Source organism: Amblyomma americanum, chromosome 6, assembly GCF_052857255.1.
Source record: "Amblyomma americanum isolate KBUSLIRL-KWMA chromosome 6, ASM5285725v1, whole genome shotgun sequence".
In the NCBI taxonomy this organism is placed as follows: domain Eukaryota; kingdom Metazoa; phylum Arthropoda; class Arachnida; order Ixodida; family Ixodidae; genus Amblyomma; species Amblyomma americanum.
The window spans coordinates 74824663-74849628 of NC_135502.1; the positions used below are offsets into that span (position 1 = coordinate 74824663).

At 49.8% G+C, this 24966-nt stretch overlaps 1 protein-coding gene across 1 annotated transcript in view; it reads left to right on the plus strand.

The window, feature by feature from the left end:
• The window catches only part of LOC144093714 (U-scoloptoxin(01)-Er1a-like), a 31017-nt gene extending 10349 nt beyond the window's left edge, over positions 1-20668 (plus strand). Inside the window, exons 2-4 of the mRNA XM_077627323.1 lie at positions 6070-6117; positions 16507-16541; positions 18245-20668. Of these exons, the coding sequence (XP_077483449.1) occupies positions 6078-6117; positions 16507-16541; positions 18245-18526 (357 nt within the window). The 5' untranslated portion in view covers positions 6070-6077 and the 3' untranslated portion in view covers positions 18527-20668. The remainder of the gene's footprint in view (positions 1-6069; positions 6118-16506; positions 16542-18244) is intronic.
• Positions 20669-24966: the final 4298 nt, after the last annotated feature.

Genomic DNA, 24966 nt, shown 5'->3' on the forward strand with positions numbered 1-24966 from the left:
AACAAAGAGTGAAGGGGCGACGTGCGAACACTGCGTCTCTGAACATCTGGTGGGCGTCCGGCCGCCATCTGCCCACGCCTCGTCGCCTCTGCCGCCGCGTGCTTGCATACCGCAATGAGTAGCCCACGGAGCGGGAACGGGCGTTGTCCTTCGTCTCGCACTGTCAGGGCGCTCTTTCGTATCGATGTCTTCGGTAACGAACACGCTGCCGAAGTCGGAAGGCAGGCGCTCTGGCAAAAAGTTAGAATCCTTGGCGGCACTTCAGAAAGCTTCGCTGAAAACGAAGCAAAAAAAAAACGCGACATTACCGCCCCCTACAACGTTTATCATTGAACTCCCAGACGCTGAGAAAAAGCGGTGGCGAAAATGTGGGTTTTGACTTCGCCTAGACGGTACCGATAGGAGGAGACCAAAAAGGAGAAAGTGCTGTATAACAAGGAACTGCGGGTACAGAGTACTCACGCCAGCATATATGCTCAAGGTCTGCTCGTTTTGCATGCGTAGATGTCCGCATCTACGCCGGCCGTGCGAGCGGTGTGCCTCTATAGGTTCATTTTGCAGTCAGCTAAAAGGACACCCACTGGAACGCCTCCCATTCTTACGATTTAAGAAAGTATCAGAAGGATGGGATAGGTAGTATACGCATGTTTTTGCGCCTTTCCGCATATGAGGGCTCATTTTGTTCCAAAGCCTTTACAGAAGGCATTAGCATACGTGGAGCATCAGAAGAGAACGGCCTTGGTTTCTGAACGTCCATACACTCGGCTGCTTTCGAAGTTGCTCTCGTAGAAGCGTTGACTGCGTGAGGAAAACTGATTACATTCCGCACCCTTGCGTGACAAAATAAAACTTAGTATTCGTGGTACCTGCTCAGTGTAGCAAAAGGGCTTCAATCGCTCCCTCGGACAGTACCAACTTCGAAGAAAAAGCACGTGAGGAAAATACAAAGAGATAGTTCGGAAACCTGCATGCTCCTGCCTCGCTCAACATGTGTCCTGTGCCAAATGTCTTCGTGCTTTTGTGCACAAGACGTGCACGATCCCGCGAGCGCCGTCACGAAGTGAAATGGACAAGGAAAACAAAACGTCCGCGTGTCTTCGACAGGACCTGTCGCGTCGCAGCACTACGATGTTTGACAAGCGCGACCTGGTACGCCGCGATACGCAAAACTATACCACGGCGTCAACCTTTGACTTCTTTCCTCGAGCAGCGCCGACCAGCGGCCCAACCGGAACTAATGCATAAACACCCGCTTCGGGACAGCGGCTTCGCCTTTAAGGAAGCGCTGCGCGAGCTACGCGGCAGCGAGCGATTGACTCACGGAAGGAATACCGCATGGAACTGCTGTGCATGCTTATGCACACTAGCTGTCGCAATTGGGTGAAGTCTATAATCTGTAATACGGCGAGCATAGTTGGGCTTACACGTTCTGTTATCAGGCAACGCCCACAAACTATAGCTACTGCCAGCACACTGGCCTTACTCCCTCTCTCCTTTCTTTTAGTACCTTTCGGCTTGAGAGCCATTCAAACAGAGGCATAAACTCATTCACTAATTTTTAGATGGACGATGGCGTTTAGTCGGCACGGGCGCATTGACACTGACGTGTTTTCGCGATCGTTTTCAACACGCAAGAGGTTTAACAAAATATTAAGAATGGCAGAAAACTCCCACAGCACGAAGTTTTGCGTAGGAAACGAAAAATCTGTGAATAAGGTCCTACCACTACCCCATTCGCAGTCGCCCTCTCCAAGAATTTCCCATAGGTCCGCCTCTGGCCAGAAGTTGTGCTGTGATGTGTTTGCCGCCTCTCCGATGTCAAGAGCTGGACGGTGCAGTTACGTAAAGTCTTGCGCACTCGTAGGCATCCACTTAATGCGAAACAGTGATACATGATAATGGCGGCTACCAGCTTAACCACATTTAGTACACGCTTTCTAGATCGCAGTTCCAAACTACAACAAGTACACTAGGCACTTTTTTTTTGTTTTCGTCTGGATAGGAAAAACCGTTTTTCGCAATTTACTCGTCAGCTGCCGTCGCGCCAGCAAAAGCGGGTCGACTTCCGTGATGAGTGTCGCAAAATCAGCACAACGAAGCAGCAAAAAGCAATATAAAATGTCAGCGCTAATTCACACGGCACCAGAGTCCCCAGTGTCGCCTAGCAGCAACATGAAGCAACCATATAGAGTGGCCGTCTTGTCCCCATCACCGCGACATCGCCCCGTCCACCCGAGCCCCGCCCCTCTCAGGACCCGGTAGATGGACAGCTCCTCGCGAGCCTCTGGACAGCGTGTCCTATACCGCGCTACCGCGTCGCGAGATTACTGAACTTGTAATGAGGACAGCTGCGCCGGCGGAAGGACCTGGGCAGAACGGGGAAATGACGGACGATTTTGCTTTTCACGTCCCAGCGGGACGCACTGGCGAAGAAAAATGACCGTAGACGTCAGAAAAAGGAGGGCGGGGGAGTCGGTAGCAGGATGGGAGGATCATCGCGATCGAGGCAAGGGCTCGCCGCGGAAGCGTGGCCACCGAGTCACACGTATCACTGTAGCGGATCGGAGGAGCAACGCGGGGCAGTTGAATCTCTCGGTCGGGGATGACCGGGGTGCTTCTAGGAGTCTTGGAGCGGAGGGGTTTCGTGCGCTGGAGGGCTTTGTGGATGAGCTGACGCGTCGGAACGGCCGAGTCCCGGCGGGAGCCTCTGACCCTGCCGGGGTCGGGAGGTCGCGCCGGCGGCTACCGCGCCGCCATCGACGTGCGGGACGTCGCGTTCGCCCCGCGATAATGTGGCGCCGCAGTGCCGTCGCTGCTGCCCCCTGCTAGTGCGGTTGCCGTGAAGACTGCCCTCGCCTCGTAAACCCACTTGGTTGATCATGTGCGCCCCCGTTCCCTCCGCACACTCGCGGCGCCGGGAGTTGGAAGCTCCTCTTCGCGCGCGGCTACGTTGGTTTCGGTGCGTAGTGAAGCTGCCAGCGTAGGAGACGTGCCTGCACGCCGTTGGCGTCTCTTTCATGCGCTAGAAAATGAGCCGCCGCTAGACTAGTTGCGCGGCAGCGTTACGTCTTAAGGCAAAGAAGAGTCAGTCCCCTTGATGAGCGGCCCCTCATAATGTGCCCAGTTTACCTCTCCCTCCTCCTTTCCCCCTTCGTCATTTCTTCGGGAAAGTCTGTCTCGCCAGCTTTCTTTTCACCTCGATTAAGTGAAGGCGCGAGTGAAGAAGGCAGTGAAGCTGCACTTAATCACGCTTAAGTTGCAAGTGATATTTCACACCGTTAGCAGCACCGAGCTCCTGCGGTGCTTGTGCAACGTTCTTTCCCTGAAAACGTTTCGTCATTCGTCTTAAAAAGAGCACATGAATATGGCTAGCATGCAGTGACTACACAAACGGCTAGGACTGCAACACTGGACTACGATGGTTTACCCTTATTCATTTCGGTTTATCGGCCTCTCGTATGCTTGAACAAGGCTTAATCGATGGAGCGTGGAAGTGTTTGGCGCAGGAGAATCATTAACGGTTAAATCGCTACTAATGCTTCAAGGCCAGCACGCTACGTTTCATAGCCAAATATGCGAACCAAGAAACGTGAAAGGTTGGATAGGGTCTCTTCGTTACCCTCCTTTCTACCTTAATGAGCGATGCGAGAAAGACACTATACTACACACACGTGTATCTCCAGTGTATGTCGAAAACGAGCTAGGCGAACGCTTAGTGCAGATGCGATGAGTCGTGCGGGGAAGCCTCCGCCGTGACGCTCCCCTGTCGCTTAGTGCTAACGTTCTCACATCAGCGCATGCGTTCGGCGGTAGTAGGTGTTATGTAACTCTATCGCGAAGAAACATAAGGGCGGCGGGCCCGAGGACCGCTCATTGCTTTCCGATAATCGTGCGAGCGTCTCTCTCCTTGAGAAAGCGAATCCATTTCCTTCGGCTCGCATGATCCACCGGGAATGCGCGTGTTGCGCAGGCAATTTGCGGTTCTCTCACGTGCCACGCTGATTCGCATTGACCCACATTCTCGATTTCTTTCCTCACAAAAAAAGAAGGGGAAAAGAAAAAAAGAGACGGCTTCCGCGTTCGCGCTCGTCTCTTCATGAAATCGTGATTAAACCTGGCTTCCATCGACCCTCAAAAAACACGCGTATGTCCCAATTTGCGCTCAAATACAATCAGCGACTCTGAGGATGACGACGAGAAGGGAAGAGAGAGAGAAGGAAAGCAGGGGGTAGAGGTGGAGAGGGGGGACGTAATGAGTGTATCGGAAAGAGAGTAGCCGATGGCTCGAGTGCGCGTCTTGTTCCGAGGACGCGGTCCGATGAGGTGCCTCGGTGGTTCGCGCGAGACGATGCCGAGGCCTGCTTGTTTGGCGCCGTGAAGCCTCTACAAAATAGGACCATCGGAGTCACGCCGCTCAGCCTCCGTCAGGGTCAGCGCGCTTCCTCGGCCGATTTGGCTGATAGCCCCCGCCGCTGTCCACCTCACGATAGCGGCCGGCTTTGCTAACGGCGTCGTGAGCACCTTTGTTAGCGGCGGCGTCAAGGTCTTCCAGGTTCTAATTAAGCCCGTCGGCGGCGCCAGTGGGTACGGGCATTCCGCTGTCAGGACCATGTCGCTCTTCTCGCGTTCTAGATCGGCTGGGAACGAGGCAGTAAGTAATGTGGCGGCGGCTAGCGTATGCCAGAAATGTCATCGGCACTGTTGAGATCTCGCCTCCCGGACCGTCCTCTGCTATAGACCTGTCCTGTGCTGCGAGAGCACGTGCGGCCTTGGCCTGCGAACCCCAACATACCGGAGGAGAGCGCTACGCGTCGTTGAGCGCTATGTGATCAACAGAACGTGACTGCGCTAGCGGCCAACTCGCGGGCGAGGATATACACCCTGGTACCTTATTACCACTCGCTACGGTAAAGATAGAAGCTCGGATTAGCAGAGAGCAGGTTTCCGTACACGTCTGCGTTTAGCCCTTTTCTTCTGCGCTAATCAACGCTTAGCGTAGCACTACGGAGCAACAGATGAGATTTTTCTTCAAGTTTCGGTGTATTTAAGAGACGTCGCCTTCCTGTGGAGTACAGTGTTGATGTAGATGAACATGGTGGTTGCGTAGTAATAAAGGTATGAGTGAGGTGGGAATTTTCAAGCGGAAGCCAGAAGAATTGTGGTCATAGACATGCCTTCTTCTACACTAAGCGTTGCACGAAACTTTTTGACTTGAGTACTGTAGTGCGAGAAAGAGGCGTCAGTGTTCCCGTTTACGCACTTTTGATCCTGGTTTTCTTTAGCCGGAGGTCTTGTCAATTATACCTTTATACTGCATAAACAGTGTTGCATTTGACACACATCGACTCTTGTACGGGGTGTTTGAAATACTTGCTGTTTTTCAGTGGTTATAGTTCGCGCGTTATTTACATAATGTAATCTTTTGTTTATGTACAGAAATAGAACTGCTCTTGTGATGTGTAGTTTCCTTCGCTCAAATACCTGGCAGAAGGCTTTAAGTTTTGTGTTCTGAGACCTCTTTTAGAAAGACAATTGCGTACGATCTTCAGGATACCAAACGGATTTGATTATGAATTTCTGATTCTAACAAAAACAGTTTTGGGCAACGTGCGATACCGTTCGCCTGGAGCTCTTTGACAACCAAATAGGACTTGGTTCTAGCTCATGCCTGGCTTACACGAAGGGAAGCAATGTCGCAGAAATAATCACCGGCAAAAATAGTACAAAACACACAAAAAAAATTTCTGGAGTCGTCATGCCAGTCGACGGATTTCATCACACAAATTCAAACAGAGGAATCTTATCGTTATCACTTGGTCAAAAAACTATGAATGAGCTTGCGCAGTTTAGACTATCCTGTCTACGCTTCCTTTGTTATCTCGTATCTGTTTCCCAGCGTAAAAACGGCTGGTCTGGTTAGATCACAAAATATCGCAACGCCTTTTTTATGATCTGGGGCTCACTAATGAAGATAAGAAAAAAAGGAAGATTAACCCCTGCATTTTCTATGCCGCAAGTGTGGTACTATCAAAAATATCAGTTTGTAACCTTCTTTTTATTCTATTCCAGGCTCAACGATGCATCGCAACCTGATCGTTCTGGCCCTCAGCGCTACAGGTGAGAGCCTCGAATCACTCAGATTTATTCTATCTTCCTGTACAGTGGTCAGGAAGCTCCTCCTCCTCAAAACGTGGCAACGAATGAAATAACAAACCAGAAAAAAAATGAAATAAGCATGCGAACTAGCAGTCACACAGTAGTGGTCCTGTTGCGACCAATACTTTGCAGGATATTTCACTTGACGTTATAGTCGGATACAACTCAAGACAGAAGCGGCAGATTGCGCTCATAGGAGACCCTCCAGCCAATGGCGTCGACTGATTCTCGTGACTTCGGCGTCAACCTCCTCAGACCTGCTAGCGTGACATCTCAGGGGGTGGCGGATGAAGGGGGATTATAACCACGGCTTAATTGGATTAACTGCGGCGTCTTGAAAATCGGTCGGCGCCATTGGCTGGAGAACCTCCTCTGAGGGGCATCCGTTGCTTTGTTCTTGAGTTGTATCCGACTATAGAAAATTTTGAATGGCATATTTCCCGAGCTACTCAAGGGTATACTTCTAGAATGCTTAGCCCTAACATAAAAAAAAACGAAACAAAACAAAAACGCCCAGAACGAAGGAATTGAAGTCGAGGGAAGCCAATCGCCAACGTTTCGACAAGATGACTTGTCTGCATGTGACCGTTGAATAGCGGGTTGCGTGTACCCTCCTTGCCTGTTTTTATGTTTTTTGAAGAATTCCATCTTCCCTGCCCTCCCTCTACCATTGCTCCTAACTGTAGGGCGAACTTTATCGATTCCGCGTTATTTTCGTCGCCCACGATGTGCCAGTTTAGGTATGTATATGTTTTTCTTTCTCTTGTAAAAGCCACTACTCCATCACCATTCGCGTATATCGTGGCCGGGCAAGAAGATCGATTTATCACTGCGCCTTGTCGCCCACATCTTTAGTCCATACGTTCGCCAAGTGTAAAACGGGTTTGTCAAGGAGAATGAGACAAATGGCTTAGAGGATCTCCTTTTATGCTCTAGCAGCCATTATACGAAGTGTTGCGCAGTAATGTGCGAGGGCCGTTGAACAATAACGCGGAGCGGGCGCCAAAATGCGAGAACTAGTTCGCACCGTTTATCTGCTTGGACAGTAATTGCCTCTCCGCCTCCGCTGCGCCAAACAATGCTGCCCAACCTTGCACCTTAGCCCGTGGCATGTGCAGATGCTCACGCATCCCATTGTGCGCGCACGCTGTTCTCTGCTTACGGTATGAGGAGTCTGGTCACTGGTGCAAGTAACGCGAGTATAGCTAACCCGAGAAAACGTAACTTTGCCACGGAAAGCAGAATTTAATTCTTCCGACTAGCGAGACCTACGGAACGCCTTCTTAGAGACTTTACACCAAATGTCTCGTAATGTGCAGTCTTTGTAAAAGCTATACAGCCCACGGGGTGCGCTTCTGGACCACGGAGCGTTGCTCCTTTTGCATCGTCATCGTTACAAATCTCTCGGCAATGAGGGGAACTCTCGTCCTCGCCTCCCCGAAGATTAGGACCTTCAGTGGCGCTAGAGAGCACTGTACGGGTTAGAAGCAAACCCCCTGCACTGTATATTTTTGACAAAAGCTGTACTTGGACTGTGGAGAGACGTTGCAGCGGTGCTGCTTGCGACGAAGTCCCCTTTAAAGTCGCTCACGGACACAATACTTATATGCTGCTTGGGAAAATCCTATCCTTGTATATGTGTGGGCGGTACTGTGGTGTGAGTGCGTATCGGCTCAATCTTACCATCCCCATCTGGAGTAGCCAGCTATGTGTATTATAAGGCTCACAACTCTAATTTTTGTCGAACAAGGCCCCTTTTCTTGAAATCCATGTAGAGGAGGTGTGCAGTCGACTGGAATATGCTGTCATGTCGATGACAGCAAAGATGAGAGGAGTATATTTACCCCGCCAAGAAAGGCAGGAAGAATACCCGGTGGCCAGCATTTGCTAAAGTCACATTACGGCCTATCGTCCGGTTCAGGCCCAGCTGCCAATCCTCCGCTAAAGAATCTATATACCATGAGCTGCCACGACTCATTTTACTTTTTAGTGCTCTTTATTCCTTCTTCTTGCGAGCAAATTTTACTAGAGTTACGAGAAACAACAGCGGGCATGGTCGTCTTGTCTATCTGCCTTGACGCGAAACACTTTCTCACGGCGGATAACAAACCTGAACCCTCTTTTTCCAGACACACCTCTCGAGCACCCATTCCCACTGTAAAGCGTAGCAGGCCATAAAAATGCCCCTGCGACTGACCTCTCGGCCTCGCCTGTCATTAGGACTTTGTTTGATTCTCCCTGCGCCTTACTCTCTTCCCCACAGCCTCATTCTCCTTCCTATACTCTGCCCACAAAGCGAAAGAAAACGAAACAAAACAAAAGTGTGGGCGGCTGGCTCCCACGTTTCGGATCACGCGTGTGCATCGATCGGAGAGATCGCGCCCTCAAGCATTACACTTGCACCTGGCCGGCGCGTGAGGAGGCAACGTCGGCACCGGCGCGGAGCTTCCAGCGGTGCGATTTATGCGCGGTGCGCAGTTTGGCGCGAGAATGCTACGCGGGGCTGCAGGTGGCTCGCAGCGCAACTCGCCGCAGCGTCCGAAGAAGCAACGCAATGCAGTCAAAGCTGCGATGTGAAGCTCGCGCCACTAAGAGAACGGAGAGATAGAGTGTGTGCGGCCGTTGCAAAACCTCCGTATAGTCAAGGCCGCGCCAGGCTCTTCTTACTTGCTCCCTCCGGACGATAGCGGTAAATCTTGGGCGCCTTCGGGAACGCCTCCTCGTAGCTTGTGGAGAAGCAAGGCAGAAACAGGTTGCAGCTCTAGCAGAGGATTACTGCTTATTAGGCCGGTCGATCGGCCGCCTCGTCTAGCTTGGCTGAGAAGCGCAACGCGGTGAGCGCGCGGTCGCTCGCCGGAGGTCAGCGACGTTTAATGAGGTTTGGAGCCGCGCGCGCGCTTCGCGTTTTTATGGGCGTAACGTGTTTGCCTTCTGTTCGACGTCGATATGTGTTACCGCGTAAATGATCGCCGCGTAGCCCCGGCCGGCGACGGCGCACTTGGACGAGCGACGCTAATGTCCTGTCGCCGTCGCTTTGATGAGCAGCGCGGACGGAGGACGTCCGACGATACCGCGCGCCGGAACACTGGCGATACTGCTCAGGGATGGCGCGGCCTTAATGATTGTGCGTGCGCGCTATCTTCACTGCAACTGACGCGAGGCCCCTCGATATTCTCGTAAGCGCAATCAGCTGCGCGTCGGCTTATTGAGAATCGCCGAGTGACGTGCACTGTGCGTTCTCTCTCAGACCTTGCGGTAAAAACACTCGATTGAGGTGACTGCGTTGATGTCTCAGGTTTCGAAATGACATCAGCATGAAGGAGAGTGAGGTACACAACGTCATCTCGCCCAGAAAAACCGGAAACCCCTGTTTATAAGCGAAGTTCTCGATACTTCATCTCGGCGACCAAGGAAGTCTTCCATTTAGATACATGTGAGTTACATTCGAGCTTTCTTTTAAAGCCTCTCCCGTCTTTTCCTCTGACAGTTTTATCGATATCATCTGAAATGCCTGAGGATGAATTTACGCTGTCAAGATCCGCCTGCGTGCCGCGTAAACCCTCTCATCGGCATGTCATGCATACAAAAGTTCTAGGCGTTTCCTGTTACTTTGCCTACGAAAGGAATTCGCGGAAGAGACCGCGTTCACATTCTCCGCATCCCGCTCGATGTGAAGCTGACCTATTTCAGTGCAACTTTTAGCCCCCAAACCACCAGCCTCGCGACAGCGTAATGGGGCGAACACATGTCAATTGCAGGCCCCACCATCGATGAAAGACACATGCGAGTTCAAAGAAAGGATAGCTACGTGTGTTGCCCTGCCCGCTGACGTGGGTGACGGTCGAAGCCTCTTCTGAACAGACCGTCTCCCACGTCTGCCGCTTGTGCGATGGTATCACGAAGAGGCTTCGATCCTGTACCTATACGCCTGTCACCACGAACCTCGCGGCGTCCGATTATACTGCGTTCTTGTGGCCGACAGACAGCTCGCCAGACGAAAAGATGATAGATGATGTTCGACTCACGCGCCGCTACGTTCGAGCAGCGGAGCAATTGACTCGACGGCGCGCTCCGTCTGATCCGCCGGAAAGGTTCTCCCCCGCGGGGTCAGCGGCTCGCCGCCAAAGCCCCACGGCGTCAATGAGATGCGGCGGCGGCCTCGTTGAACGCTATCCGCCAGGGGGCAAAGAGCGCCACCAGTTCGTGACGACGCCTAGAGCAGATGCTTTGAGCGCGGGCGGCCGAAATCATCCGGAAAGACGCGTCGTGTGCGCGCGGATCTGCGAAGACCAGAATCCACAGTGAATGGAGGAAGAAGGCACTTCCTCCGCTTTGCATCTTTCTTCGCTTTTTTTTTCTTTCGTTTGTTTCATGCGTGGAATGCCGTGTTTGAGTTGCAGCGCATGAGAGGGGGAGGGGGGGGGAGGGGGGGGGGTCGCGGAACGGAAACTTCGTGTTTCTGGAATGCCGGTTTTCCGGCAGAAACAGGAAAAAAACAAAGCGGAGACTGATAGCGCCTCCTCATTAATTCATGTTTTACTGGTCTTTATGCCAGTCCCGCGCTCTCCTAATGTTTGGTATCAAAAACAAAAAAGATATGTAGTTGCAAACAAATACGTTTCGGAGGAACGAGTCACGCGTTTGCGTTAACACGTCATTAACCTTCTGCCTGCTTTCCCGCAACACCTAGATAGGCCGGCATCTGTGACGCATGTTTACCCGAAGCTGAGAATCGCCGTGCTTTGGGTGGTTACGTGAGGTCAAGCTTACCACCCACAGAGAGCATCTGCTCGTTGACGTAATCGCGGTGCGCGTCACGCTCTAACCCCCGCATTAGCATTAGTGAAAAAAATAGAGAGGATTGCTGAACATGGCAAACTGGCATGCAAAGCTACCAATGATAGCATTCTATTTGAGGCAATGTTAAGTAGGTTAAATGATCGCTGCGGCTTTTTCCTCTCCCCCTCAACAGCAGCTGCAACGTTTAAGTAGCGTTACTTATGCTCAACCTTTATTTTTCGCTTCAAGAAAACTTTGAGCTTAAAATCCGTAAAAAGAAAATAATAGTTCAATAGAGTATTTTTTTGTTCATAAAGTATTACTTGCCCGAAATTTATCATGCTGAGACCCCAGAACTTCTCACTAGTTGCTGAGGGATCTCTATTTCGGGTAAGTTTCCTCGTCATCCATGGTGAAGCCAAAAATATATATACACCATCAAAGCTGCGAATCTGGACGATAAGCCTTGCACAAAAATATTATGCTCTACTACTGAGGATACTTCCAAAATTTGTGTTAAAAATTAATAAATAATAATAATAATAATTGTTTTTTGGGGAAAGGAAAAGCACAGTAACTGTCACATATCGGCGGACACCTGAACCACGCCGTAAGGGAAGGAATAAAGGAGGGAGTGAAAGAAGAAAGGAAGGAAGAGATGTCGTAGTGGAGGGCTCCGGAATAATGTCGATCACCTGGGGATCTAACTTGCGCTGACATCGCACAGCACACGGGCGCCTTCGCGTTTCGCCTCCATCGAAACGCTACCACCGCGGTCGGGTTCGAACCCGGGTACTCCGGATCAGTAGCCGAGCGCACTAACCACTGAGCCACCGCGGAGGGCGTTTATATTTAAAACCTCTTATTTGACAAAAACAATAAGAATGGCTCACAAACTTTATAAATGCACGCACGCCGTACACTTCCACACTCGCGAAATAATAGCTTTATTCTTTTGTCAAACAATTATGCCCAATTATTTTTTTTTCTTATCACCCTAATCTGTTTCCGCAACCAAAAATCAGTCGCAGTGTTTTTTAGTTAAACATTGCACAACGTCCTAGGCGCGCTGTAGAACTTCTCGCCGTCCACCTTCATTTCTTGCTTTGTAAAAGCGATCCTTTTATCCAGACATAAAATGGCCGTGCTGTTCTGTCAGGCAGGGATTTCAAATAGAACCGGCATCACTGTTTCAACATATGAAAATAAATACGAGAGAAAAAAACGCACAAACAAAAATCGGACCTCCTTTAAACGTTCGCATATGGATCCACCTAATCTTGAACGATTGCGGCTACCGGGAGCGCCTTCTATAGTTCCGTTCTCCACAAGTCGACCTTCCAGTCTACTCATTGTTCATCCGTTTGTCGTTGCTGTGACCCTGGAACGAGCGTACTGCGGTCATGTAAACAATGAAAGCGTCCGAATAGCATCGCGTCTACGCGTGCAGAGACCGCGCTTCAGCGTCCCAAATGGATGCGTGCCCTTTCCAAGTGCGGCATTGGCCCGACCGAACACACGCTTCGCGCGCTGCTCTTCTCGATCCTAGCTGCGGCGACCTCCAACGATATTTCATGTCCGGCACGCTGCACGCGGCGACCGTGCTATCAGCGCGGCTACATCGTTCCGAACACTCGGCTCTTTTTTTTTCCTGCTTCGTTTCTTTTCTCTCTTTTTGTTTCTGTCTGTTTTCCCGCTTGCCCGAGTCAGTGGTATTTGGACGCCCTTTGCAGTGCTTGCTTATTTTTATTCCTCGCCGGCGGGAGAGTGGTAGAGAGGAGCGTGGTGGTAGCGAGTAGTTAGTTATTCGCGTGAGGCCTCCTTCTCTGGCGCCCTGACTAACCGTTGAAAAGAAGAGAGGGAGATGTGAGGGACGGGAGGTTCTCGCGCGCAGCCACGCGTCTGGGCTGCGTTGTCTTTTGACTGGGAGCCGGTTCTGTCGCCGTGCGTGCAGCGACCTACATATCCGCGGCGTCGCTGCGTTCTGTTTCGAATCCAATTAGGCGCGGGGAAAGGAGCATTCACGTTGTTTGTTCGCGCGCCACGCTCGACGCTCGGTGTTGGTAGCGCAGTCATAGCGAGGCGAAGGTTTGTAGCATCCAAGACAAAATATGGTTGGTCTTGTAGAAGGTTAATTACGTTCTTGCGCGTTTAATCGCGCTCATTAACGTCCGTGCATTCGCGTTGAACAGCGACATTTTGATTAATAATCGCGTCGACTCAGCGCGTAGGCTTTCTCATATGCAGTGCTTCGTTCGGAAACAGTCACCAGCGCGGGTACGACAGATCGGAACGCTGGATTTTTATCTGTGATGAGGCTTCTGTTTGCGGCGATGCAGGTGGAGAGAGGGAACGGGTGAGAGCTGGCAGATTGCACGTCATGTGTTCTGATGACGTAATAACCGTCTCGACCAATCAGCTAATTTTATGACAGACCACAACGCCGATTTTTTTTTTTCGTGGTGAGGCTTCTAACGCAATCACATTAATATTTGGAAGGCAGTAGCGTGCTTCGTTTACTTTTGCCCTCACCCTTACATTACGGCATTATACGAAGACCTGGCAGCATAAAGGGTCTTGAAGAATTCCGAATGAAATGCATACTGCGCTGACGCCGTATAGGAACTGCTGGGCCACGAAAAGTTGCAAGGGACATTCCTCAATATATAACAGGCCATGGAATAGAGTGCAGAATGTGCAGTGGAGGTATTGACATTCTGCACTATCAAAGGCAAGCTTATGCTAACTGTCATCTCCTTCGAAGACGAATATTTGTTATTTACTCCAATAGGCATATTTCTTGACTACGTGTACACGATGCACCGGACGAAACAGGAACTAGCAAAAAAAAGAGGAAAATATCTCAAGGATTCTTTAGCCATCCTTTGGGTTAGTGTCGGTTTCCTAAAATACAGCAAAAAGAAAAAAGTGGCCGGAAGTCTAACAAGCGTTCGATATATCGACAATATTACCGTGCGGTCACTGTAAGTTGTGTGTTCGCCGAATGAGCGTAGATGGCAGAAAATAAGGCCAGTATTTTCAGCGCAATCATGATGATATGACATTTATACCAATGTTATTTCTCAATCAGGTTCAATAGCAACTGAAAGTTCTCATCAACTGACAACGTGTACATGAATATGTATGACTATCCGTACACGCTTAATGAAGAATTTTGGCCACACGTCAGAAAAAGAGCTCCTTTATTTTAACGAAGGACCTGATGTATGGTTTATCGGGTTTATGCATGATTTATGGGGTTTTAACGTCCCAAAGGGACTCAGGCTATGGTGGACGCCGTAGTGAATATCTCCGAACAATTTCGGCCACCTGGGGTTCTTTAACGTGCACTGACATCGCGCAGTACACAGGCCTCTAGAATTTCGCCTCCATCGAAATTCGACCGCCGCGGCCGGGATCGAACCCGCGTCTTTCGGGTCAGCAGTCGAGCGCCGTAACCACTCAGCCACCGCGGAGGCTTCGGGAAAAAAATGCTAAATTTGTCCTCAATACCTACGCTGATCACGATCTACTATTTTCGTTACAGTTAGCCGTTTCAGGCGCCATGACAGTGCCATTTAAAATGGAGGGCTATCTTTTCATCCACGAATACATACAGTGAAGCTTGCTTGAGATAGTCGTAGCAAGTAAAACTAGTCTTGTAGCCACGAAGAAACCTTTACAAGGAGCAAAAAAACAGGATGTTAATTTTTTTTTAAGACAGAAAAAGTGTATACTCGTTTTTACACGCTAGCCTGCCTTAACTGCTGAGTGTATTCTAGGTCATGCCATCTCCAGAAATCAGCTGATGCATCTCGGCCCAATCTTGAAACAGAAATAAGAATTACGGCCACTGGGCTTGGGGGGCAACTTCGATATCGTTGTGGTTTGAACGAGTGCACTACCTGTGCATAGCATTTGCGCGCGAGCTCCGTAAAACACGAGAAGGTCACCTGTTGCAGCTGATATACGGCCGATTTATGCATTCTGGCTACGTCGTTGCCTGCTGAGACGCTCTTACAACCTTTTTTCATTTTCGTAGGCTGCCTTTACGGCTTTTTTTCTTCCGCTTTTGCATGCCATTGCATCCGTTGAACCAGTATACGAAGGCAGACGTTTTTCCTATGGGCGGCCGCAGCTTAGAAAAATACAAGGAATGCTTGCGAGTTAATGAACAAGGCGAAGTAAACATACAGACCATCGTTCAGCGGAGATTATCAGAGTTTATAGCCTTTTAAACTGACTAATCTGAGCCACTAGTTGGCAAACAGTTTCTATCTTTGCAAAGCAACACATTTTCATATCTAACTTTTATTCAAAGGTCGCATGTGCACTGCCTTGTAAGAGCTGTCTGGGCCGGTTCAAGCTATTTGACTATACCCTAAACAGAAATGTGTAAAAAGGGAAGTAAGCTGTTTTCTAGCGCCCTCGCTTTTATAAAAAAAAAAAGGTCCGCTAGAGGAGGGTTTACCCCCTTTTTTCTCCGATATAGGCGTGTACCTCTTTAGAGTGTACAGCTTGTACAGGTGACCCACCAAAATTTCTGGCAAATAAAGTCCGATATTCAATGAGAAGACAGCTTTCCTGATTAGGGCTGCAGCTTTAGACTCCATTAGTGTTGCAAAATTCATGGTTTCCGGCATGAAAATATGCAGAAACAATGCCCATCTGTCTTGCGTTTTCGATTGTAAACATAGCGCGTACAAAGGTAGTGACTTGTTATTGACCGGAGCCCTCCACTACGGCATCTCTCATAACCCTGTGCAGTTTTGAGACGTTAAACCACGCATAACATACCATAACATTACGCAGTTATTTTTTTTTTCACTTGGATGTGCGCTATAAAGTTGTTGGCCTCCTACTTCGTAGCCAGCTTCTCGTCCTGTAGTTATGAGATAAAATCAGAGCAGAAAATAAGCGGTAAATAAAGTACGGAAGTTTTACTGCTCGTTGTACATGGCAAATGATTAAGGTTCAATTTGACACAACAGGCACGTGGGGGTCATGAATTGTTTGGTTATCGGCATGTCCTCTGATCATTTCTGTTTCTCTCGCGCGATCCTCGAGCTTGCTTCAAAAATCGAGTACCTGCACTCTTCTTTAGTTGTTATATATTTGTCTACTTCCGCATAAAAAAACTCGCCATGAATTAAATTTAGCTCTTCGACTTCTCTCTGCAAGCGTTTAATTTAGCATTTAAAAGCTCAAGCATATAAGCTTGCAGTAGGTCAGCAAATGCCTGCATCAAGTGTACAATACAGAACGTCGTCATAGGAAAGTACAATGAAATTAGACAATATAACAGTGGGGAAAAATGTATAATTTCAAAGGCGATGCATTGACTCGAACTATCTGGCACAAATATATCTTATTAATTACTAGAAACTAGTGACCGCACTTTTTGGTTCCGGGTGAAAAACTCGCGCTATGAGAATATCTTCTTCCTGCTACACTGTGACGTGTTTGAACATCTGTTCTCGCGAGCAGATCTTTTGCACTGCTGTTATACAGTTCTCATCGTAAGCACTGCGGTTGATGTACTGCGCTGAATGTTTTTTTCTTTCTTTTCAGCCCTCTACCTGGTTTGCGGAAAGTCGCTTCACAGGGTGAGTGCACGTTCAGTTTTAAGTGACAAAAAAAAAACACATTTCTTATATCTATGCACTGCAGGTCGCTGCAGGCGCTTAAAAAAGAGCAAGTTGGAGCTTAATTTCAATAAAACCAGTTGAGGGGTTAGTTGTTTCATTCTTAATAAAGTTCAGGTTCTACAGCACTAAAGAAAGACGAATGCACAGAACACAACGTACAGGACAACGCCCATCCCGTCCTTTGTCTTCTGTGTGTTCGTCTTTTTTTAGCCCTATAGAACTTTATTTTTATTGAGAACTTCATTTCACTGCCTGCATTTGTTCAGCCCCGGCGTCTTATGTAATAGAAAGATTGCCTGCGTCTCTGGTTAGGCAAGTTACTACCAGGATTACCGCTGACATTTCGCGGCGACTCCAATGGGCACAAAGAAAAGATGCCTCTGACGCTCTTCATTTTGATTTTCTTTGCGGGGTAGGATTTGGAGGCTGCAGGCACGCCAATACCACGTACACAACTGCTTTCTTACTCGTGGTAAGAAAGTCACCAGCAATCGCTCGACGTAGTTAAACCCTTTCAGAGAGCAAATGCCAGGCAAGATAGCGTAGTTTTTTTTTCTTCTTCTTTCCCGGGGTTCTTCGACAAAGCCGTAAACCAGCAGGAAGGCGTCCGGCCGGTTGCATAAAATTATCGCCAGCCCGTGGCGCGAGGAAATGACGTCCTTGGAACGGTCACGCAAGAGCAAACACATCCTCAGCCCACGGCGGTACGCGGCCCAGGAAGCGCCCGTTCGACTCTCGAGCGCGAACTTGGCAAATACTGCACCACAGCGCCCCCCCCCCCCCCTCGCACCGGTGATTTACGGACACAGGTAGCCATGGCGGCACGTACTCAGCGCCGGTGAGCAGCCAAGCAGCGCGGGCGACCCATCGGGCCAAGCAGCGTGCCAAAGCGCCTTGATACTGACATTGTGTGTGCGAAGCGTCGCCGCTGCAGGCTCCGGGATTAATGGCGGCGTCGCAGCGGGGGGCTCTGATGCGCAACCCGGCCGAGGGACGCAACAGGGTGACGCACTGTGTGTGTGTGTCTCTGCCTCGCGCCGCACGCAACCTTGGCGCTCAATAGAGTGGCCAGAAGCTACCGGCGCTGGCTGGCCGGCCGCTGACGCGCAGGTAAACTGTATACGCATTGTTGGGCGAAACGAACGTCGCAACGGCGAGGATCCCGGCGGCTGCGGCGGAGAGCTCGTTGGCCGCCGAAGAATGGCGAAGCGACCCGCCGACCGAACGGTCCTTTACGCGACGCTCACGCCGTGGCAGCCTTTCGAATTGATGCCCATTGTCGTGCCTTTATGGCGCCGGGAGGCGTCGCGAAATTGATTGTCGTTACTGAGGAAGGCGCGAAGGCGCGATGCGAGCGGTAGATACGAGGTCTTAGCCGAAAACCTTTGCAGGCGTTCATGCTGGTGTACTCGTATGCACGAGCGCGCATTGCAGAATGCCGCAGTATTTGCGATCTGCCGCATTGTTCCGTATTGAGACATAGAAGAGCTGCCCACTACCTGATGCCTTGAATACAATATAGCTTGAGCAACAATCAAATGCTTGGCTGTTACCCCGTAATGATGATTCGATTTTCTTAGAAGTGACTCTTATTTTTCTGGGCCTCGCAAGTTGTGCGGCCCGACGCGGGCCTCAATGCGTTCCTCTCTCCCCCGATGCAGGCGAAGCGATGGGAAGAGTTTCCGGACGTTGAATTCCACTTCGACTGCAGCGACAAGCCGATCGGATTCTACGCCGACATGGAGTTCGACTGCAAGATCTTCCACATGTGCGACGCCTACGGACGCAGGGTGCCGCACATCTGCGCCAACGACACGGCCTTCAACCAGCGGTACCGGGTCTGCGACTGGGAATACAACGTCAACTGCCAGGACTCGCCCAACTACTTCTACCTCAACGACCTGACCTACGAGACCGAGCCCCCAACCAACGCCAAGGCCTAGTCCACATAGATAACGACACTGCGCACCGATTCCACCTCCGACCCTTCCCACACCGTACACCCATGTCCCATAACCCCTTCCCCCTTCCCATTCCCCCGGTTCATTTCCCAAACCACCTTCCCACGAATGGTGTCCAGGCCATCCCTAACGCTCACCCACTTGCATAGGTTTCTGCGCAAATCGGTCTAAAGCAGCAGTTTGCACACTGCGAGCGACGCGTCTTCCCGCTGTTTGAACAGCGTGCCTCGGTTGTTTAATGAGTATCTGTTGAAGTTTCCGCCGGCTTACGCGCAGTCCTAGGCCAAGTTAAAGCCAGACGCTGGTTCAGACCGACCTGCTATGAAATCGAAGTGGCGTTGTACACTCGGTTACCACAAAAAAAAAAAAAAAGCAGTTTGCGAGGAATCGCGAGTGAGCCGATGGGTGCCTTGATTGCCCTTTCGCTACAAGATAGGCGGATATGTTTGACAAAGAGTGCTTGCCAACAAACAAATGGCTGGTGACCCCCAACCAAGACGGAGGCTGAACCCGTGAGCTGCGGCTCCACGTAATAACTGTGCCCCACCACTAATTACCTCCAGTTTCCAGCATGACTGCGCGTGTTGCTTGACTGGGACAGAATATTCGTTCACGCCGGTTGGATGACATTCGTTAGCCACCGTTCGTTATCGTAGTGATCCGGTGTGCAGTGGAGTTAATGACAAGTGCATGACGATACGCGCGTACGGAGCCGCTCCTCTGCTGTTAGCGAAGACACAGAAAGCTTCCGGCTTGTTCACTGATCCCTTCCGGGCGCTCCTCATCGTAGACGCCCGCAGTGCCAACTAACGTCACAACGTCGCCAGAGTATGCCGGGGCAGCGCAGCGAAGAGATGACAACGATGCCGTACGGCGCGCGTCTAGGTCACCGTTAATGGGCTCACTCACGTACACACCGCGTCGTGCCCCTTCTGACGGAGACAGGCGGCGACACATGCCTCGCGAGGCCAACTCATTTCCGGTAAATGTCACTTTCCCCTGATTGCGCGGCGCACGCGAAGATGGCTGTCTTAGCGTCACTCCGGGCTTCGCGTGGGACCGCCATCTCGTGTCGACCGCTAGATGGCGCGGCTGCGCGGACGCGCACGCAAGGACACACTGTGGAAGACTGCAGTCTGGCAAGACTTCGTTAAGCACTCGTTATTGAAGCTCGGAGGGCAGCCATCTTTCGTCTGTTCGGTGGCGTATCGACGCCCGTGACAACGGCCTGTTCTGTTGGGGAAAATGCTGTGCCATTACGCCGATGTTGATGGATGAGGGCCCTGCAAAACACAAGCATGCGTCGGACTAATTCCTCCCCTCCCCCCCCCCCCCCCCCCTCTCCCTTCCTCACCCCCCCTGCTGCGTCTAGAGCAGACAGACAAGGTTCCAGCGCTCTAAATGCTGGCGCTGAAATTTCTTGTAAAATAAAGGGACTGTCTCGGCTTTTCAAGAAATAAGTGCTGACTGCTTCGTCAGCAGATGCCGTGTAAAATAATAAAAAAGAAACATATCGGCAGAAACAGATGTGAAGCTACAGGAATCACGAGGGACTGTTCCAGACTTATCAAGAGCGCACCACTTCGTGAACAAAGACATTTTGCAGTTTTTTATTTCATTAAACCAGTGGTTAATGCTTTGCTGCTATAAAATGTCTTCGGAGCCATTTTTCTTTAAGCATTGAAATATTGCGTGTGGTGCTGTTTTGGAGGAATGGAATTATCTGAAAACCTGGAAAAAAATGTGGATGAAGATGAATTACACTTGTGTGTTCCGTTTCATCTCAACTCATAAATGGTTGTTCTTTTGCACTGTTTTAACACACACGCACACGAACACATATTAAGTTATGTATTTTTGCCTTTGAGAAAAAGACCGAGCAATGTCACCATCAGAAAACGAAAGGAGAGAAGACGTTCGACATTATTAAGGTGTACATAAGTGATTCTGCATGGCCTGCCAAATGCAAAGTTTATGTGTATAAGCTAATAAATGAGCCAGAACAAGTTCAAGAAAGACACACGTGCAGTTTTGTGTTACGCAATAATGATAAAATAAGACATCGTTGTGTGTGTTTTATGTCGTGTACATAAGACAATAAACCAAATGTTATTTGTGCGATACTTCGTCTCACCTTTCTTCTTTCGCAAAAAAAAAAAGAAGTGCTGTGAGGAAAACTGCTTTATTGACTCTGCCTCCAAACTAGCATCTAGTGGAGCGGTAAAAAAAAAAGTATGTTACTTCAGCTTCCCGTGTACAGCTAGCTAAATTCGTTTTTGCGCGACGGCGCCTAAGCTATGGGTTACATTTTATCAACTCAAACTTCACCTTTTTGCTATGCTTGTACTGTAAGCATCTAGTAAGTTGTGACTTCAATCAAAATTCGCGCCACTAGAACAGCTGCTTTCTGGTTACATAGTTGTGTTAAAATGCATGATATAACATTGCTTGTTATAACAAAAGAAACGAACAAACAGCGGCTCCGACAACCTGTAGCACATGCGCGCCAATATTACAAATTAAGCAAACACATTAACGACGCCTCGGCTTCTGAATAAAACCTCACAGAAGAAGCGAATCTTCCCTTTAGGCTCTTCAATTGAAGGCTAGCTGCATGCCGTGACGTTGAGCTGCCGCTGATCAGTACGAGGTGTCATCGCATAATTCATGGCACTGACAGTGTCACGTGACGTGTGATGGGTGAACGACTCCGGTCGGACCACTAGAGAGGAAGGCACCGGCAGCAGAAGCAAATTAAATGCGGCGATAGAAGAGAAATATTAGCAGCGATGGGAAGGGTGGCTGGCCGTCGAAGGCAGCTCAGGCCTAGCCTCAAGCACCGCGTTAGTCAGCAGTCGGCGCACCCTGAACGCCGATATCAAGTTCACTGTTACCCACATTGTGGCAGTCAGCAGGGCACCGTAGTGCTAGTACGTAGGCCACGCAGGCCACTGGAAGCCACGCTGGACACTCTAACCACTCTAAACTGTGCGCTGAAACTGCAAATTCCATGCCACTGCAAACACTGAGACCTTTAGGCTCGACCGTGCTTCACGAGATGAGGCCTCGTTCACGACGCGGAGGCCACTAATATTGTCATCTCATTTTCAAGGGGAGGGGGCATACAGTGCACGGAAGTGCACGACGCAATCGATGTTGCCTTGACCTTTTTTTTTGGGGGGGGGGGGGGGGGGGGGGGAAGAGCGGTTTAAATACATCAGGCCCTGAGCTCTAGATATTAAGCATGGTGACGTATCGTTGGAAATGTCGACCAGCCCCCACCCCGCTTTCTCCTCTTTGGAGACTGCTCTGCCTAGCTCAGACTCTCGATACCAGCAACAGCTGATTGAGCGGACACCGTATAGCGGCAGCTGATGTAGTTCCGGGCTAAGCACACTTGCCGAAGAGGATGGCGACCATCTACCCACCAATTTCAAATTTATTGAACAAAATGTTTTCCTCCTCCTCCGCCACAGTGTTGTACAGCACTGAAACGCAGGAGGGCACAACGACGACGAAAATACCATCGTCATCAACCACACGTCCTTTCATAAAAATATTAAATTCTCATGTCCTCGTTTTTCTCCCCCTCAGTGAAGACGGTAATGAGATCAGTGACACTAAGAGCAGTAACTCTAAGAAGGGTTACAGTTCTAGGAGCTGATGAATAATAATAATAATAATTGTTTTTTTGGGGGGGAAAGGAAATGGCGCAGTATCTGTCTCACATATCGTTGGACACCTGAACCGCGCCATAAGGGAAGGGATAAGGGAGGGAGTGAAAGAAGGAAGGAAGGAAGAAGAGGTGCCGTAGTGGAGGGCTCCGGAATAATTTCGACCACCTGGGGATCTTTAACGTGCACTGACATCGCACAGCACACGGGCGCCTTAGCGTTTTTCCTCCATAAAAGCGCAGCCGCCGCGGTCGGGTTCGAACCCGGGAACTCCGGATCAGTAGTCGAGCGCCCTAACCACTGAGCCACCGCGGCGGGGCGAGCTGATGACGACGATTCCCTCTTAGTGGTGCAAGTTCAGCTTGATTAAAGAGCGCCGTGACTAACGTTGATTTTATTTCGTCTGCTGAAGGCCATGCTAGACATACCCTTTTCTAAGCATATCATCCGAAAGGAACCGAGTACTAGACCATGGTAAGCTTGTACCCATGGTAAAACTGGTGGGAAACTGACGGCACGGTGGGGGGGACCGAACTCCGCACCTTTCACATACGATTACAGCGTTATATAGGAGCATTGATATCCGAGATAAAAAAAAGTGACGGCGATTGCAGTTCACGTTAAAGCAGACCAATTGTCACGCTATTAGAAGGGGCGTATGCACGTTTATATCGGGCACACGCAAATGTAGAAGCAACTGCTGTTTGCACTGTTGCGAAAAGAGTCACAAGGCTCGCGCTAGCGCTTCCACCGCGCATGCGCTGTATGCACGCAACAGTCCTACAAGTGATACGGTGGCACCCATGCAACGCTAATCGTAAATGTCTATATGCATAACACAATTGGTATTAGACGCGCCTGCGTTGCCTTTGCGATAGGAGAAGCTGGAAAGTACCAGTACATGACAAAAGCAGCTAATTGTTTCATTAAGAGGAGTACTGATAGTAGCCCAAGAATCGATAGCAGTTGTAAAGGAATGAGCAGCATGAGAATTAGTCGCGCTAGTAATAGCTTCGATAGCACTGTAGTAGCGGTAGTAATGTAAAGGGCGACACACGTGGTGCTGCTACCACTGCTTTTTCTGCGGCAGCTGTTGGGACAGCGGCGGTGCGTCGGCAGGGTACTTGCACGAAGAGAACCCGAGGAGTGCAGAGCAAAAACCTTGACACTATTTCCACGCGTTCTGGCAAACCAGTGGATGAATGCCGTGACAAGTCCGTGGGAAACTTCGTACTGTGGAATACTTACGGAGTGAGCCTCGTGGAGAGACCGAAGCATACATGTCCATAAAATTCTTGATGTCATAGACCGTTCTTAGTCGGAAAAGAATTGCAATAATAACGACAGTAGACACTGTTTTACCCGAAGAATTGATACAACGAGTATATCGTATTTTTTTTCTCTTCCTGGTAGAAGAGATCGTGTAACAACTGTTACATATTAAGTTAGATAGCAGCCCCGAAACCACGGTAGTAAGGGTCCTATAACTGAAACCAGGCAGAGAATTGAGAGATTTGGTACCCGTTCCTAGTGGAAAATTCAAGCGCTGTGTCCCCCTCCGGGTCGTTGTTCTTGTAGCGCTTGAATTTTTCAGTATGTTCCATACCTAACATTCCTAACGAAGTTTTTGGTCATTTTACATTTTCCACCAGGGTTAGCATTGTCGGCATGGTGAAAAAAAAGTGCTAAATTTTACCTAGCAGGAATATATATACCAGTTGTTGGGCGGTTGGTGTTCACAGTGATCCATAACAACGCGACAGACGGGACAGAGAAGAAGGGACACAACACAGACTGCTCTGTGTTGTGTCCCTTCTTCTCTGTCCTGTCTGTCGCGCTGTTGTGGAAGGAATATATATCAACTGGAAAGCAGTGTCATCGTTGAAAATTGAAAACTGGTTTTTAAGGTAAGGAAATGCGCAGTGTCTGTCTCACATCTCGGCGAACACCTGAACCGCGCCGTAAGGGAAGGGATAAAGGAGAAAGTGAAAGAATAAAGGAAGAAAGAGGTGCCGTAGTGGAGGTCTCGGAATAATTTCGACCAACTGGGGATCTTTAACGCGCACTGACATCGCGCAGTACACGGGCGCCTTCGCGTTTTGCCTCCATAAAAACGCAGCCGCCGCGGTCGGGTTCGAACCCGGGAACTCCAGATCAGTAGCCAAGTGCCCTAACCACTGAGACACCGTGGCGGGTTAAAGAATAATAATATTAATTTTTTGGGGGGGGGGGGGAAAGGAAATGACGCAGTATCTGTCTCATACATCGTTGGACACCTGAACCGCGCCGTAAGGGAAGGGATAAAGGAGGGAGTGAAAGAAGAAAGGAAGAAAGAGGTGCCGTAGTGTAGGGCTCCGGAATAATTTCGACCACCTGGTGATCTTTAACGTGCACTGACATCGCACAACACACGAGCGCCTTTGCGTTTCGCCTCCATTGAAACGTCATCTTTCTGGTATCAAATCCAGAAAGCGCAAAAACTAATAAGAATAGGTTCGCTCCACGTACACAATAGGGTGAAGTAGCTCCGTTTTTTTTTTTTTTTCACAGGTGGGGCCCTGCTCGGTCAAGGTGCGCATCCTACAAGTCAGCACACCTCAGAAGGTAGGCCGAGAGCCACCGCGATGCAAGAGTACCTCCACGCGAAGTGAGCTATTGAGCCGGTGTCGACAGAGCGTGGGGCTCGCGCCACAGGGCTTGCGGTAACGTCGTCACCGCAGTAACAAGGCTGCCACAGGTTTGGCGCCG